We start from the raw sequence: 17,915 nt of genomic DNA on the forward strand, positions 1-17,915 counted from the left end.
TCTCATGACTGTTACTAAGTAATTGTGTGAATCATAATTTCTGTGAGTCAGTTTTACTGTCTATAAACTATGAATAATTAAATGTCAATAAGTTTTAGGTAAAGGTGGTTAGGAAAAGAAGAAGGGAAGAAAATAAGGGATGGAAGGAGAAAAGAAAGAAGGAAGAATCACGAGCCTTATAGCTTAGAGGTATCTTTGAAGTGGGGCCATTTCTACCACTTGGCATTCTAATCCCTGTTTGATTCTATCCCCCTTCCAGGTACCACTCTTATGAGTCTATGGACTTTCTGTCAGATATTTCTTTATCTGAAACTCTCCCAAGGAAACAATACAGATTATTTGCAACAACCGTGGAAAAACCACCATCTAAAAACTGTTGAATCAATTAATCAGAGTCTCCCATTGACAAAATTATATGCAAACCTTCAGGACCCCTCTGATAGTTTCCATGCCACTATATATATTCCATGCCAGAGTATAAAGATGCAATGTGTTTTCCTTAAGATTCCTGCTTGCCCCAGTCATTATCCCAGGTCTACCACTACATACTACCTACTGGACACTCTACATGTCTCCAGAACATGTCTTCCCTGATTCATTTATAGGCTTATCCAAGCCTTTATCCCCTTCCTCCACTTGTTTAATGAATTAATGAACAAGCTGAGAAAAAATGCCTTGTCATAACAGAAATTATTTTGTGGACAAATCAGTTACCTGATTCAAGAACAGAAGATTCTTATAATCGACTGTAATTCCACTCTATGGTTTCATGTGAAATAATTGGCTCTCTCATAATATTGAGTTATCAAATATTAACATTAATTCAAGGGCAATTCTCTCAATACACTTTTGTGGTATCCTCTGTTATTGTGATGAGTTGGTTTAAATTGTATTCAAGTTACAGAATAATAACTTATAACTAGACACCTGGAAAGAATAGATAAATTATTTGAAGAATAGGAGTTTTGAAAAGGACATTATGTATCAGTCAACTAATGCACATTAATGAGTTTCTACTGTGTTTGACTAGGATGTTAAGTAAGGCCTATGATATTAAAATATGAGATATAGTCTTCAGTTCAGTTCAGTCACTCAGTTGTGTCCAACTCTTTGCGACCCCATGAATCGTAGCACGCCAGGCCTCACTGTCCATCACCAACTGCCGGAGTTCACTCAGACTCACGTCCATCGAGCTGGTGATGACATCCAGCCATCTCATCCTCTGTCATCCCTTTCTCCTCCTGCCCCCAATCCCTCCCAGCAACAGAGTCTTTTCCAATGAGTCAACTTTTTGCATGAGGTGGCCAAAGTACTGGAGTTTCAGCTTTAGTATCATTCCTTCGAAAGAACACCCAGGACTGATCTCCTTTAGAATGGACTTTTTGGATCTCCTTGCATCTTAGGCCTTGAGAAATGACCCCTTAAGAACATTGGTTCCCAGTGTTTATGTAATTTATCAAAGTACATATAATTAGTAGCAGAGAATGATTGAAAATCATATCAACTAAGAGACTAAGTATTTTGTTCAGGGACAATTCCAAGAATTTAGCAATATACAGAGGTCACTTTAAAATACCTTGTAACTGCTGGATGAGAAGCAGAAAGAAAAAAGTCAGAGATCTACGAAGCTCGATAGAATGTAAACAATTCATCAATGGCATCAACATGGCTGAAAAAAATGTTTAAAAAGAAGAAAAGTAAGCAGTAGGTTTAGAAAAGAGGAACTAGAGTGATTCAAGGATCTTCCATGAGGGAAGGATACCTAACTGTTTCGTTTGCAAAGGGGATAACAGTAATAGAGATAGGTGTATCATAGTCTCAAAGAAGAACTTCCATGATTAGTAAGGTCATGCAATTAGTTAACTTTCTTAATACTTTTCCCATGTTTCTGAAGATAAGTCAAACACACTCTATGTAATGGTGACCATTTAAAAATTTTTACAATTAAATCTATACATAAATTAATAGTTTGGCATTTAATTTAGCAAATTCAATTTGTTTAAGAGGTGGAACAATTAGAATTTTCAGTTTTGTGTCAGTTTTCAAGGATTCGGCCTATTTCATCTAAGTTTTTTGTTTGTTTGTTGTTGGCTTCATTGAATTTTGCTGTTATGCTTATTTTTTCTTAATATATATATATTTCATTGAAGTATAGTTGACTTACAATGTTTCATGTGCACAGCAAGGTGATTCAGTTATACATATACCCATATATTTTTTGAAATTGTTTTCCATTATATGTTATTACAGTAAATCTTTGCTCTACAGGTTTCCTATACATCCTGCATTAGTAATAATTTGGGGGTTTTTTGGTTCTAATCTTTAGGCTATTTAGATGAACATGCACTACGGCAAGTTAAAACATGTAGGAAACAATACCAGACAATTTTGTGACTATTAAGTTGAAGTCAGAGGAACTCTTTGCTAGAAGATAAAATATACTTTTGAATTCAGAACAAAACAAACTCCCAGTTCAGTTCAGTTCAGTTCAGTTGCTCAGTTGTGTCCAACTCTTTGCAACTCCATGAATCGCAGCACGCCAGGCCTCCCTGTCCATCATCAACTCACGGAGTTCACTCAAACTCATGTCGGTCGAGTCATTGATGCCATCAAGCCATCTCATCCTCTGTCATCCCCTTCTCTTCCTGCCCCCAATCCCTCCCAGCATCAGAGTCTTTTCCAGTGAGTCAACTCTTCGCATGAGGTGGCCAAAGTACTGGAGTTTCAGCTTTAGCATCATTCCTTCCAAAGAAATCCCAGGGCTGATCTCCTTAGGTTCATAGAAATATTAGAAGTGGTGGGAATAGTGAATAATGCTGTTTCTTCAAATGCTTTCATTACGTGCAATCATACTTGAGTTGTGCTCTGCTACGTCACTCAGTTGTGTCTGACTCCCTGTGACCCTATGGACTGTAGCCCACCAGGCTCCTCTGTCCATGGAATCCTCCAGGCAAGAGTACTGGAATGGGTTGCCATACCCTCCTCCAGGGGATCTTCCCAACCCAGGGATTGAAGCCAGGTCTCCCACATTGCAGGTAGATTCTTTACCACCAGGGAGTTGAGCTCTATTTAATGTCAACACTCCCAAATTACTACTTTCTTCTTTTCCTCCTTTTGTATTTCTTTTTTCATTTAGAGAAAAATAAAAGTTTGATAAAATTATGTAGTCTGACATCCAAACTCTTTCAAAATCTGGTCATAATATAGCTTTGCAATTTTAATATACTTCTGTAAAATTTCTGTCCCAGCTGCCTCAATCTATCTACCTCTTTCCCATTGACTCAAATATTATTACCTCCTTCTCATCTATTGTTTTTCCATTATTGGAGGCCTTAGTGATTATTCCTTTTTCTTAATTACTTTGCTTTACTTTTACCATTTAGCTATTACATACATTATTAACTTTAAATAATATTTTATGTAACATATGCATTTAAATTATACTACATGCCGCTTGCTCAGTCATGTCCAACTCTTTGTGGCCCCAGACTCTTTATAGCCTGCCAGACTCCTCTATCCATGGGATTTTCCAGGCAAGAATGCTGAAGTGGGTTGCCATTTCCTCCTCCAGGGGATCTTCCAGACCCAGGTTTTGAACCTGCCTCTCCTGTGTCTCCTGCATTGCAGGAGGATTCTTTACCCATGAAGCCATAGGACCTGTTATTTAATATATGTATCTTTCCATGTTTTTCTCAAGACTTGGTTGCATTCTCAGTATCTAGTACACTTGAATATTCAGTAAATGTTTCCTGAGGTTACAGGTGATGGTGAGCGTGATGGATTGGAAATCATCTTTGGGAGACTGTGGTTCTTAAGTCACTTTTTTTCCCTCTTTATTTTATAGGCACATTTAGAGAAGAGCAGAAATGCACCTACCGACCCCTGATAAATGGCTATATCTGCAAACAGAGTGACCAAGTGATCTTAGTTCTTGACAGTGCTGATACCACTTGGGCAATGCAGAAGTTATATCCAGTTGTATCTGTGACTAGTGGTTTTGTTGACACCTTTAGTAGCATAAATGCCAGTGCTCCCTGCTCCATTTCAAGGTCTGTATCTGCTTTCTATTCCATTGTGCCCACCAGGAAAATCACCAAGGTTTGCTTTGTGGATCAGACTCCTCATGTTTTGCATTTTTTTCTACTGGGGAACAAAAATACCTCTAAGCTCCTCCTGGCTATATTCTACCATGAACTCCAGAGCCCATATGTTTTCTTAGGAGACAGATTCATTCCACCTACTCAAGTTCATTCAACTTCCTCACTGTTGAATGAGTCTATTGGCTCCAACTATTTCAGCATCACAGATAACCTCTTGTATGTTGTCCTACAAGGAGAGGAGCCCATTGAAATACAGTCAAGTGTTTCCATTCATTTGGCCCTCAATGTGATATTTTCAGTTCTAGAAAAAGGCTGGGAAGTTGTGATCCTTGAAAGACTAACTGTCTTCTTGCAGATTAGCCAAGATCAAATCAGATTTATTCATCAGATGCCTGGAAATGAAGCAACCTTAAAGGCCATGGCTGATAGTAGAGCAAAGAGAAAGCGCAATTGCCCAACTGTGACTTGTACCAGTCATGACCGAGTAGGTCGGCGTAGACCTCTTATGGTAGAAATGAGCTCATATAGAGACCTACGCCCCACCACTATGGAAACCATCTCAAAAGTGATGGTCATTGAAATTGGTGATCTGCCAACAGTAAGGAACTCTGGACTGATTCCATCTTTATCAAGTAACAAATTACAGAATTTGGCTCACCAGGTTATCATTGCTCAACAGACTGGATTACTAGAAAGTGTCCTGAATATGACTATTGGGGCCTTACTTGTGACTCAGTCAAAGGGAGTCATCGGCTATGGGTAAGTACTAATTGTAATAACGTCTAAATGTGAGCTGATTTCTTTGATACATATTGCAAACGTCAGTCTATTTACACTGAATTACATAAACTGTCTCCTTTTTAAGATAAGAATAAAAATGCCAAGAGCTATTTATAGACTTAAATTCTCCATTTTAAAATTCATGATTAAATCTAGAGTCTTTGTGGTTATTCTATTTCCTAGGTAAGTGTGGATGTTATATTAATATTTTTGTACTTTAAATTTTAAGCATAGACAGAAAGATTTTTCTAAGGCAACTTGTTTTCCACTTGTTTATTCATTCATTTATCATGTGATGCATTTTAGCAGTGGCTAGATTCTGGGGTTGCTAAAGTGAAACAGATATGATCTTTGCCTTATGGGACAAAAACACTATCACAATTCCATACAGCCAAGAGTTAAAACCCATGAATACCCATGGGGCTGATAAAAATCCTGCCTGTAGGGACTGAGGAATGGACTTATATTTAGGAACATTTTGGAAAAATGACTAGGAGTTTACTAAGTTAAAACAGTGATTCTGTTTGTGTTTTATTCAACCTAGGATTATAAAGGGCTTCCCTTGTGGCTCATCTGGTAATGAATCCACCTGCAAAGCAGGAAACCTGGGTTCAACCCCTGGGTTAGGAAGATCCCCTGGAGAAGGGAAAGTTTACCCACTCCAGTATTCTGGCCTGGAAAATTCCATGGACTGTATAGTCCATGGGGTCTCAAAGAATTGGCCATAGCTGAGCTGCTTTCACTTATATGGGCTTTCCTTGTGGTTCAGCTGGTAAAGAATCTGCCTGCAGTGTGGGAGACCTGGTTTTGATTCCTGGGTTAGGAAGATCTGCTGGAGAAGGGAAAGGCTACCCACTCTAGCATTTTGGCCTAGAGAATTCCATGGACTGTACAGTCCATGGGGTCGCAAAGAGTTGAACACGACCGAGTGATTTTCACTTCACAGGATTATAAATCCCTGCAAAGATGTCAAATTGTGTGAGGCAAGATCATTATTGCTGCCAACAGAAGAAAAGTTATGACCAACCTAGATAGCATATTGAAAAGCAGAGACATTACTTTGCCGACTAAGATCTGTCTAGTCAAGGCTATGGTTTTTCCAGTGGTCATGTATGGATGTGAGAGTTGGACTGTGAAGAAGGCTGAGCGCCGAAGAATTGATGCTTTTGAACTGTGGTGTTGGAGAAGACTCTTGAGAGTCCCTTGGACTGCAAGAAGATCCAACCAGTCCATTCTGAAGGAGATCAGCCCTGGGATTTCTTTGGAAGGAATGATGCTAAAGCTGAAGCTCCAGTACTTTGGCCACCTCATGCGAAGAGTTGGCTCATTGGAAAAGACTCTGATGCTGGGAGGGATTGGGGGCAGGAGGAGAAAGGGACGACCCAGGATGAGATGGCTGGATGGCGTCACCGACTCGATGGACGTGAGTCTGAGTGAACTCCGGGAGATGGTGATGGACAGGGAGGCCTGGTGTGCTGTGATTCATGGGGTTGCAAAGAGTTGGACACGACTGAGCGACTGAACTGAACTGACTGATGTTTATGGCACAGATCTGTGTAAGATCTGTAATATCCTTTTTGCTATGTTATTCTGACTCTATAAGCTTGTATTTTGAAATTCTTTACCAGATCAATGTTTACTACATATTTCAGAAGTAAATCTACCTGAATATTTCCCTGAGCCTAGTAAATGAAGAAGTACATGAAATATATAATAAAGGAAGGTAGATATAAATTACTCTCAAATTTATACGTTGTGATACCCAAGAGATGAATTGTCCAGTCCAAGTTTACCTAAGACATCTGTCATGAGGTCAAGACTATTAGAGTCCCAAACTCCGTTTTTAGCAGATACAAAAGAACCAGAGATGATACTGCAGACTGAGAGACAATATGAAATTGTCATAATGCTTGGGAAATATATATAGACTAACCATCTCACACATGCATGCTGTGAGGTTATAGAGTACTCAAGAGAGTCAAGCATATAGATTCCCTGCAAGTTTGCTACCACCACTAAAAAAATAAGCTCAAACTCATGCACATGTTGAGTTGATATAGTTGATATTGGGTCCCTGAAATAGATACAATTATTCTGAACAATATAACTCGATGAAATTTTAGAGCATTCATATTCTTTTATTAAAAGATTTTTCTATTGCTGCTTTTTCACTACATTTGTGGTAGTTACAATAAATAAATAATTAACATTTAATGGATATTAATTGCTTTTGTACAGCTGTCTTCAGTAGATATGGGATTCTTTATAAAATAAAAAGCAAAATAAAAAGATACACCTTTACATTTTAAGGAGTATTCTAGAAATACATTGACTGCCTTTTTATACACAAAGCAATATAAGTGAATGAAAAATTAGCTAGTGTTTTGCATCATATTTTACCTGTATTTGGTGTTCCTCTTTCTTATATGGAAGAAATGACAAGAAAACTCAAGCAATGTTTTTTTTTATTCTAGTTGATTTGAAGGGCTTTGGAAATTGCTAGCTTAGAATTAAAAAGTACTCCTAGTTACATAACTGCTCAAAATCTATTAAATCTTGGCTATTTTATCAGTCATCTTGTTTTGACATAATCATATTATGCATGATGGTATAAAAGTCAGGAATCTCAAAAAAAGTGGTGCTACTGTATCTTAGCTTATGTTTAAATATATCTTCTTTAGTCCAATTTCATTTAGATCCCACTGAGTTCTTATGAGCATATTCTATGGATGGATGACTAAGAAGTTCTAGGACCAGGTCACTGCTAAATTTTATTTAGATTTTATGGTACTGAGCTTTCAATAGGTCATCCTTCCAAAATGCCTGATTTGTATATTATATAAAAAAAGACTCAGTAAATATTTAGCTTTTAACTAGAAAGAGAGTAAAGTCAAAGAGTAAAAACAGTAGAGGTAAAGCAGAGGAAACCCAGGAAAGAGCATGGGCCCAGCCCAAGTGCAGGTATGCGTACATATGTGTGAGGGAACATCATGGCATCATAAGCTTCAGAGAAAAGATCACTCTTATTGCCCAGCATCCATCAGAGCCATCATGCTTTCACATTTGACTCAGATATTTCTGATTTAATAAGAAACTACTGAACATGTATTTTATAACATCAGTTTTCTGTTGGTTTATTATATTCCCCATCTCTCTCAGTTTCTTTAGTATTTTAAGAGACGTTTCTGAGACATAAGGCAAAATAAAAATGTTCTGAAGCTTAGGAAAGACTGCTTCTGAAGTGTATCTGAATAAATTGCTGCAGAATAAGAAATGCCACGTCCTAAGGGATTTAATGAGAACTAGCAAGTTTTCCCATGGTCCTAAGAATTGCACGGTATGGTAAACAACCCTGAAGCCTTGTGCAGGTCCCAGGGCCAGCCCTGTTTCTTTCAGCTTTGATCAGTGTCAACTGGGACTTCCACTGAACTCACTGGAAAGTCAGTGACAAGCTAGTGACTTGACCTTGAGATTGCAGAAATTAGTCTGAGGACATAGACCTTTCAGTGGAAACATTTAGGATGTTCGTGAAAGATTCACTCTTGTTAATTTAATGGGGTTGCATGTATTTCAGCAAATTGAGGGCATATCAGACATTTACTTACCAAGAGGAGTACTACCTGCTTTCAAAAAGCTATCAACTTCTGCCTTGTGGGGAGAAATGGAGTACTATTTTTTAATTAAATAATACACAGTGAATTGGCCTCTCCTGATCTTTATCCTCCTCTAGAGGCATCTAGATTTAAGTGTCTTCCACATGGCTAAGTCAGTTGCATGAGCCTGTTTTCCATCTTCCAAAACTTTGTTAACCTTTATTGTTGGTTTCTCTCTCCTCTCCTGCCTTCATCCTTGTGGATTTACACCATTTTTATTCACTTTTGTTCTTTTAAGTAATTTCAGTGGAGTAGAGGAAACAGAGATAAACATATTCAACCTGCCCTTTTTAAACGGGGTTTCCCACTGGGGTCTTATTTTTATATTCTACCTTTTATCTGGAATCCTGGCAGTAGAAAGTTGATTTTTGCTCTCTTGAATTTCTTTCCCTCTTGTCTTTTCTTTTCCCCACCTTTCTCCTACTTCATTAACAACAACAACAACAACAACAACAAAAAAAAACAACCTCAAAGTAATGTGTTTTGTCATATGATATACATAAATATATCTGTATCTTTTATGGAAGTTTAGCTATTGAAATGCTAAAGCTATTTGTGGTTGGCAGAATTTCCAAAATGACAGTCCTAGTCCTGGGAACCTACGGATATGATCACATAGCATTTCCATGAACACAGTATGTTATGTGGCACCGTTGGCCTTAAGATAAAATACCCAGGATTATCAGGGTGGGGCCATTTTAACACAGGAGCCCTGAAAGGAGGAGAGTTTTCTCCTGCTGTAGCAGAACAAGGCAGAAGAGGGAAGCAAAAAGATTCTAAGTGTGAGAAGGAATTGAAGTGTCACTACTTTTAGGATGGAAAGCACCACACGAGAAAAAAAAATCAGACCTACTTTATAAGTAGAAAGTGGACCTTGGCCGACGGCCGGCAAGGAAACAGGGACCTCTATTCCATGGCTACAAGGAAATGAATTCTGTGAACAGTCGGAATGAGTTTGGAAGTGGATTCTTAGGCAGAGATCAGAGCCAAGCCTGTGTGAACTCTTGACCCACAACCTGAAAATCATAAATTTGTGATATTTTAAACCACGAAAATTTGTGGAGTTTTGTTACACAGCCATAGAAAACTAATATGCTGTCTCACATAAAGCTCTTTGTTTATGATATTGCCATGAACCTTGGGCCCTAAAATCAGCTACAGGAATGGTGAACATGGTTCCGTGGCTGTGTGTATCTGTGTGTTTTTGTATCCATCACATTAGTAGCTTTTTAAGTTTTCTCATTCTGTAAAAGAAGTCCTTTATCAAGCTGACTTGAATAGGCAAGGAAACTAGGAGAGGCAGTTGGTGACGCCAGTCTATTGGTGACACTCAGGCTCATTTAGCATCTTCTCTTGTGCAACCTCTCCCTGCCCCCTGGGCCCCTGCTTTCTGGGAGACAGCTGTTTGGAGTATGCAAGGACAGAATCTTCCTGTCATTTTAGGAGGATATTCTTCTCAAGACTGGCAGAATGCTCATCCTGGAAAGGATACCCGCTCTGCCAGTCTGTCTCTTTCCCGCCTCCTGGCAAAACCACAGCTTTGCCATTAAGGGGTGTTTCTGCACCATTTCTTCTCTTTACTGCAATACAAATTCATTGCTTTGTTGAGTGAGGTGGGTGGCAAAATTATCATAATGGTATTTTATATATGTGGGTTTGTGGGGAAATGAGATGCTCTGCATAAGTAAACTTTTCATTTAATTAAAAAAATTTTTTATCACTACATTTTTAAAAAGGTTTCATCTCTTGAACAAAAAAGAAGACATATAATATCCACTCTTATTAAGTGGAAAATAATGTCGACCTATCACATTTTTATTGATGATTCATGGTCGTCATTAAGGCTATAATTTGTTTCACAGCCCTGTTTCTGCAGTGAAGCCCTTAGGGACCCTTGTTCTTACACTAAATAGCCCCAGACCACTAAATCTTTGATTCTACTTCTGCAGTTTATATTTTTTCTGCTATCTTTCTTATAAACAGGAGGTTAATTTTAATCCATTATTTCTGTTGACTTATCTGCATCCAGTAGTTTTCCACCCATGTGTACATGTAGTTCTAATCCCAAAGTTGAACTGTACTAACTTACAATAAAGTAATTTAAGATGTGTACAGATGGTGAAGTTGAAGCTAAATATAATAAAGACTCATGAAAACTTACATTTGAATGGTTTTTAATTTCCCAAACATTAATTGAACAGTTATTATGTCCAGAAAATTATATGGCTTATATAAAAATCTAGACATTTTAAAATTAATAGATAGGGAAAATAAATATTTAATAACTACTGTCTAATAAGAGTATGTGTATTAAAATCTCATTATTCTGTACCTACTAGAAGGAAATCATTGATTCAATATGGACCTGCTTAAGCAATAGTTTTTCATAAAATTAGTATCAGTTCAGTTCAGTTCAGTCGCTCAGTCGTGTCCGACTCTTTGCGACCCCATGAATCGCAGCACGCCAGGCCTCCCTGTCCATCACCATCTCCCGGAGTTCACTAAGACTCACGTCCATTGAGTCGGTGATGCAATCCAGCCATCTCATCCTGGGTCGTCCCTTTCTCCTCCTGCCCCCAATCTCTCCTAGCATCAGGGTCTTTTCCAATGAGTCAACTCTTCGCATGAGGTGGCCAAAGTACTGGAGCTTCAGCTTTAGCATCATTCCTTCCAAAGAAATCCCAGGGTTAATCTCCTTCAGAATGGACTGGTTGGATCTCCTTGCAGTCCAAGGGACTCTTAAGAGTCTTCTCCAACACTACAGTTCAAAAGCATCAATTCTTCGGCACTCACCCTTCTTCACAGTCCAACTCTCACGTCCATACATGACCACTGGAAAAACCATAGCCTTGACTAGACGGACCTTAGTCGGCAAAGTAACGTCTCTGCTTTTGAATACACTATCTAGGTTGGTCATAACTTTTCTTCCAAGGAGTAAGCGTCTTTTAATTTCATGGCTGCAGTCACCATCTGCAGTGATTTTGGAGCCCCCCAAAATAAAGTCTGACACTGTTTACACTGTTTCCCCATCTATTTCCCATGAAGTGATGGGATCAGATGCCATGATCTTAGTTTTCTGAATGTTGAGCTTTAAGCCAACTTTTTCACTCTCCTCTTTCACTTTCATCAACAGGCTTTTTAGCTCCTCTTCACTTTCTGCCATAAGGGTGCTGTCATCTGCATATCTGAGGTGATTGATATTTCTCCCAGCAATCTTGATTCCAGCTTGTGCTTCTTCCAGTCCAGCGTTTCTCATGATGTACTCTGCATATAAGTTAAATAAGCAGGGGGACAATATATAGCCTTGACGTACTCCTTTTCCTATCTGGAACCAGTCTGTTGTTCCATGTCCAGTTCTAACTGTTGCTTCCTGACCTGCATACAGATTTCTCAAGAGGCAGGTCAGGTGGTCTGGTATTCCCATCTCTTTCAGAATTTTCCACAGTTTATTGTGATCCACACAGTCAAAGGCTTTGGCATAGTCAATAAAGCAGAAATAGATGTTTTTCTGGAACTCTCTTGCTTTTTCCATGATGCAGCGGATGTTGGCAATTTGATCTCTGGTTCCTCTGCCTTTTCTAAAACCAGCTTGAACATCAGGGAGTTCACGGTTCACGTATTGATGAGTTCTGGCTTGGAGAATTTTGAGCATTACTTTACTAGCATGTGAGATGAGTGCAATTGTGTGGTAGTTTGAGCATTCTTTGGCATTGCCTTTCTTTGGAACTGGAATGAAAACTGACCTTTTGCAGTCCTGTGGCCACTGCTGAGTTTTCCAAATGTGCTGGCATATTGAGTGCAGCACTTTCACAGCATCATCTTTCAGAATTTGAAACAGCTCAACTGGAATTCCATCACCTTCACTAGCTTTGTTTGTAGTGATGCTTTCTAAGGCCCATTTGACTTCACATTCCAAATTGTCTGGCTCTAGATTAGTGATCACAACATCATGATTATCTGGGTCGTGAAGATCTTTTTTGTACAGCTCTTCTGTGTATTCTTGCTACCTCTTCTTAATATCTTCTGCTTCTGTTAGGTCCAGACCATTTCTGTCCTTTATCGAGCCCATTTTGCATGAAATGTTCCCTTGGTATCTCTCATTTTCTTGAAGAGATCTCTAGTCTTTCCCATTCTGTTGTTTTCCTCTATTTCTTTGCATTGATCACTGAAGAAGGCTTTCTTATCTCTTGCTATTCTTTGGAACTCTGCATTCAGAAACTTATATCTTTCCTTTTCTCCTTTGCTTTTTGCTTCTCTTCTTTTCACAGCTATTTGTAAAGCCTCCCCAGACAGCCATTTTGCTTTTTTGCATTTCTTTTCCATGGGGATGATCTTGATCCCTGTCTCCTGTACAGTGTCACAAACCTCATTCCATAGTTCATCAGGCACTCTATCTATCAGATCTAGGCCCTTAAATCTATTTCTCACTTCCACTGTATAATCATAAGGGATTTGATTTAGGTCATACCTGAATGGTCTAGTGGTTTTCCCTACTTTCTTCAATTTAAGTCTGAATTTCGCAATAAGGAGTTCATGATCTGAGCCACAGTCAGCTCCTGGTCTTGTTTTTGTTGACTGTATAGGGCTTCTCCATCTTTGGCTGCAAAGAATATCATCAGTCTGATTTCAGTGTTGAGCATCTGGTGATGTCCATGTGTAGAGTCTTCTCTTGTATTGTTGGAAGAGGGTGTTTGCTATGACCAGTGCATTTTCTTGGCAAAACTCTATTAGTCTTTGCCATGCTTCATTCCGCATTCCAAGGCCAAATTTGCCTGTTACTCTAGGTGTTTCTTGACTTCCTACTTTTGCATTCCAGTCCCCTAAAACGAAAAGAACATCTTTTTTGTGTGTTAGTTCTAAAAGATCTTATAGGTCTTCATAAAACCATTCAACTTCAATTTCTTCAGTGTTACTGGTTGGGGCATAGACTTGGATAACTGTGATATTGAATGGTTTGCCTTGGAAACGAACAGACATCATTCTGTCATTTTTGAGATTGCATCCAAGTACTGCATTTCGGACTCTTTCATTGACTATGATGGCTACTCCATTTCTTCTGAGGGATTCCTGCCCGCAGTAGTAGATATAATGGTCATCTGAGTTAAATTCACCCATTCAAGTCCATTTTAGTTCGCTGATTCCTAGAATGTCGACATTCACCCTTGCCATCTCTTGTTTGACCACTTCCAATTTGCCTTGATTCATGGACCTGACATTCCAGATTCCTACGCAATATTTCTCTTTACAGCATCAGATCTTGCTTCTATCACCAGTCATATCCACATCTGGGCATTGTTTTTGCTTTGGCTCCATCCCTTTATTCTTTCTGGAGTTATTTCTCCACTGATCTCCCTTAGCATATTGGGAACCTAATGATCTGGGGAGTTCCTCTTTTGGTATCCTATCATTTTGCCTTTTCCTACTGTTCATGGGGTTCTCAAGGCAAGAATACTGAAGTGGCTTGCCATTCCCTTCTCCAGTGGACCACATTCTGTCAGGCCTCTCCACCATGACCCACCCGTCTTGGGTTGCCCCACAGGCATAGCTTGGTTTCATTAAGTTAGACAAGGCTATGGTCCTAGTGTGATTAGATTGACTAGTTTTCTGTGAGTATGGTTTCAGTGTGTCTGCCCTCTGATGCCCTCTTGCAACACTTACCATCTTACTTGGATTTCTCTTACCTTGGCGTGGGGTATCTCTTCACGGCTGCTCCAGCAAAGCACAGCCACTGTGCTTTTGTAAAAAATTAGTATACTTTTTAATATTCATTAGCTAGTCAAGGTTTCAACTTACTATTTTTCATGTTCACAAGTACCTAAGCAGTGTGGTTGAGTGGTTTGTTTTCCTCTTTAGACTATGACTGCTACAACACCCTATTACAAGTAGTAAATTTTGAATATTTGTGTATAATCTTAAAATATGTATTCAGAATTTCCACTATTTCAAATAAGATAGTCATGCTAAGTTTATTGAAAAATATAATTTTAAATGATTTTCCAACTAAAATAGTGAGATCTCGACCCCTGATTGATCTTGTTGAAAAATGTGCCATGTTTATTTTGTATCTTTGTATACGCCTGGCACAAGGCAACATATGCCTAGGGTTACTCAAATCTCAGTTTGAAATGAAAAATTCTGCAGATCCATAAGAGTTTAATAATAAGTATTAGAGCATAGCAGTAAGTGTACCAGTTATGTTGCAAGGAAGAAGCTAATTCTGACTCCATGTTGGAACTGTTTCTTTGACTTGCTTTTTGTTGCTTTAGTTATTTTAATCATACAGAATGGTTTGCCTCAGAGTATCCTGCCCCTGTGCCTGACTGTTAAACTAAAGTGCCTTTGTTCAGAACCCTGTCCACCTGTGGATGGCAGGAAGGAAAAAGTAACATACCCCTGCCTGAGGCTTGCCTTTCTAGGAAATGTTTGCAAGATTAATGGCCTTTTTATTTTGCTTTCTCACCTCCCCTCATCTCTAATCTATAAAAGAACTTGGCATCCAGACCTCCCCCCAAAGATGGTTATTTTGAGGCACTAGCACCACCAGCTCCCCAATTAAAGTCTCTTCCTTGCCTCAACACCTTGTCTCTTGAATTCGTTGGCCTATCGTCCTAGAGTGAGCTTGGACTTGGTAAATGCTCAAGTGTGCATCAGAACTGGAGATTGGCCAGCCCAAGATAGGTGGTGATTTCCACGGCCATTTAATGACCAAGGAGCAGAGGAAGTGCATGGTGGGGACCGATGGGTCATAGTGTTACTATGATAACACGTATTGGATGCTTACAGTGTGCTGAGTTTTGAACCACTATGTTGTAGTGCCAGAAAGAAAACATGAGATCATAAGACATTTTTTCCCTCTTAGGAGTGGATGACAGCTAAGGGCATTTAGCTAGGTTTAATAGGGAGCATGAGGACTATGAAATATAAATAAAATGGTATGTGTCAGCTCTGAAGATGCCAGGAAAATCATCCTTGCCTTACAGACTCTTTGGAAGAATGCTCCTGAGGGACCAAGGTGAGGGTGTATTTATCTCTGCATATCTCATAGTGCTTAGAACAATATTTGTACATAGTGGAAGGGACATGTATGTCCACTGAATTGAGTGGACATGCTTTCTTATAGAGTACAGAATTTCACAAACTCCTTCATAATTGAAGTTCCCTCACAGCATATATTATAGATTCTGCCCCTATGTAGCCCATTTAAAATAAGAATGATTAAAAATGCTCAGGACATCCTTAAACATTTAATCAAAACATGGAACTCTTTTAGAGGAACCTGACTCAGTAACTTTGAGGGGACAGAGGTTGAAGAGGAAGTGAGGAAGTACTTCCAATGCCCTCACCTTCCTCACCTCCCAGAGCCAACCTGCACCAATAGGTTTATTTATTTGTCTGCTCGGCTTACCATGCACATAGAGACAGTCCCCTCTTCTGTAGGGTACATGTTTCAGATCTGGCAGATTAAAAACCAAGAGTCGAAGTGAATACTGGTAATCTCTGAACTGGAACATTTCTGTGTTTTCCTGGTCTTTCTCTTTTAGCTTGCACCAAAGAATTGAAGGGAAAAAAATTCTTCCACATACCTGACTGGTATTGGAAGCTGTTAAATAGTGGTTAAAACTGGGTGGATTGGAGGGAACTTTCCTCCCCCATTTTTTAAAGTTTGGCTGTAGGTCCTTCTGCCTTCAGGCTACAGTCACATTAGTGGTTGGAAATTGGATAACGACAGCACAATGACAAATCCAGGTTGCTTGCAATAAGTTGCTAATCCCTTTGCTTTAATATCGGAGCAGTGTATAATGATGTTTGGACATCACTCCAGTTTACTGACGACCCCACTGGGGCCAGCAATAGAACCTTACAACTGTCTAACAAGGCGTCAGGTGACTCCCGTCGTCACAGCAACGGACACTGGAATCTAATCTTCCCTCCATCCCTTCTAGCACCCAATAACGCCTAGATTATATAAGTGGCCCATCATTGCTTGGTAACTTGAATCAATTAACGTTAATTCGCACAATGCTATGATGTATTGTGATCACTTTCATTTCAGGGAAGGGGGAGAAATTGCTATAAGTCACCTAAAATGAGGTTGTCTGTGGTGCTGGGGTATTAATTGGGTGTCCATATTAAATGCAAAAGGAGCCCCATCGTGAAAGGAAAGTGGATGAGTGACTCTCTTGGCTGCTATTGACCTATCAGAAGAAGACAGTGCCCTTTTCCTTTGCTTTTATCTATTACAGTTTTCCCTATTGCGTGTCAAGTTGATGTATTATAAAAAATTCATTTGGTGACCTTTCACCCCCCTAGCAGATTAAACAATTTCACTTCGATGGCATCATTAACAAGACCCTGCATTTAATGATGATTTCTCTAAAAGGCCACGGAGATTCGATTTTAAGCTAACAGATTTATTGCACTATTATAACATATCGTAAAAAACTGTACCACCTACGGTCAGGTTTTAGGTTAGAAACTGCTTAAGAGTTTATGTGAAGCTTAAAGTGGTATTACCTTGGGATATGCTGTAGCTGCAAGTCTCTGACCTCCAGTGGGATGCTGTTTACATTTAATCAGAGATGTTTGCTCACAATAAACTTAAAAATGTGTCAGGGACAGGCCTTTTAGCAAGTGTTCAGGCAGTTGGTTCCCATCCCTCTGTCTCTAGACATCAGTGTACTTATGTCAGGATCTTGGATGGAGTTTTTTGGCTTTTTTAACCTACACAGCCAGCCTGCATCCTGTCCTGCATCAGAAAGCATTTAAGAAAAGGCAAGGGAAGAAATAAAATTTGGGAACAGTGTAGAATTTTCCAGTAACCTGGGAGCCATGGAATGAATAGCGTGTATTTTAAAAATCTGATTTAATTTTTTTTAAAGACCCTTACCCATTGTGGCTAAGCAAAGTAATAAATGATGATCAGACTAGTGCATATTGAATTCCTAGTGAGTGATGGTCATGGTCTTGGCTGGTAGGTGACCAAAATGGTTTGTAGGACCACACATGCCCTACCTCCCATTCTCCAGGATTCTCCAGGGAGAGGGAAATTGTTCCCTAGAGAAACTAAATAGTTTTTGATCTTCTGTCTTTGTTCTTCCACTGTTCCTCTTCTGAGGACTAATTGTCACCTTTGCCTCACATATACCCACCATGTAAAATGAATATTTTATCTCCCCACATAAGAAAAAAGAATAGATTAGGAAATAAAGTAGTTGACTCAGAAGCATTTAATTGAAGATGGGTAGACTACCTTTTTTTTTTTTTTTAATCAAAGTTTTGGTAGACCTGAGTTAGGATATTTTGAGAGTAATCTATTATCCTATACTAGGGTAATATATGTGATAAATGATGTCTATATATCTCCATTTAAATGTTAAAACTC

At 39.1% G+C, this 17,915-nt stretch overlaps 1 protein-coding gene across 1 annotated transcript in view; it reads left to right on the forward strand.

The window, feature by feature from the left end:
• Positions 1–17,915, forward strand: part of PKHD1 (PKHD1 ciliary IPT domain containing fibrocystin/polyductin) — a 452,170-nt gene that overhangs the window by 401,849 nt on the left and 32,406 nt on the right. The window contains exon 60 of the mRNA XM_040249475.1: positions 3,845–4,859. Coding sequence (XP_040105409.1) covers positions 3,845–4,859 — 1,015 coding nt within the window. The remainder of the gene's footprint in view (positions 1–3,844; positions 4,860–17,915) is intronic.

This window comes from Oryx dammah, unplaced genomic scaffold (assembly GCF_014754425.2).
Source record: "Oryx dammah isolate SB20612 unplaced genomic scaffold, SCBI_Odam_1.1 HiC_scaffold_11, whole genome shotgun sequence".
NCBI classification, from domain to species: Eukaryota; Metazoa; Chordata; class Mammalia; order Artiodactyla; family Bovidae; genus Oryx; species Oryx dammah.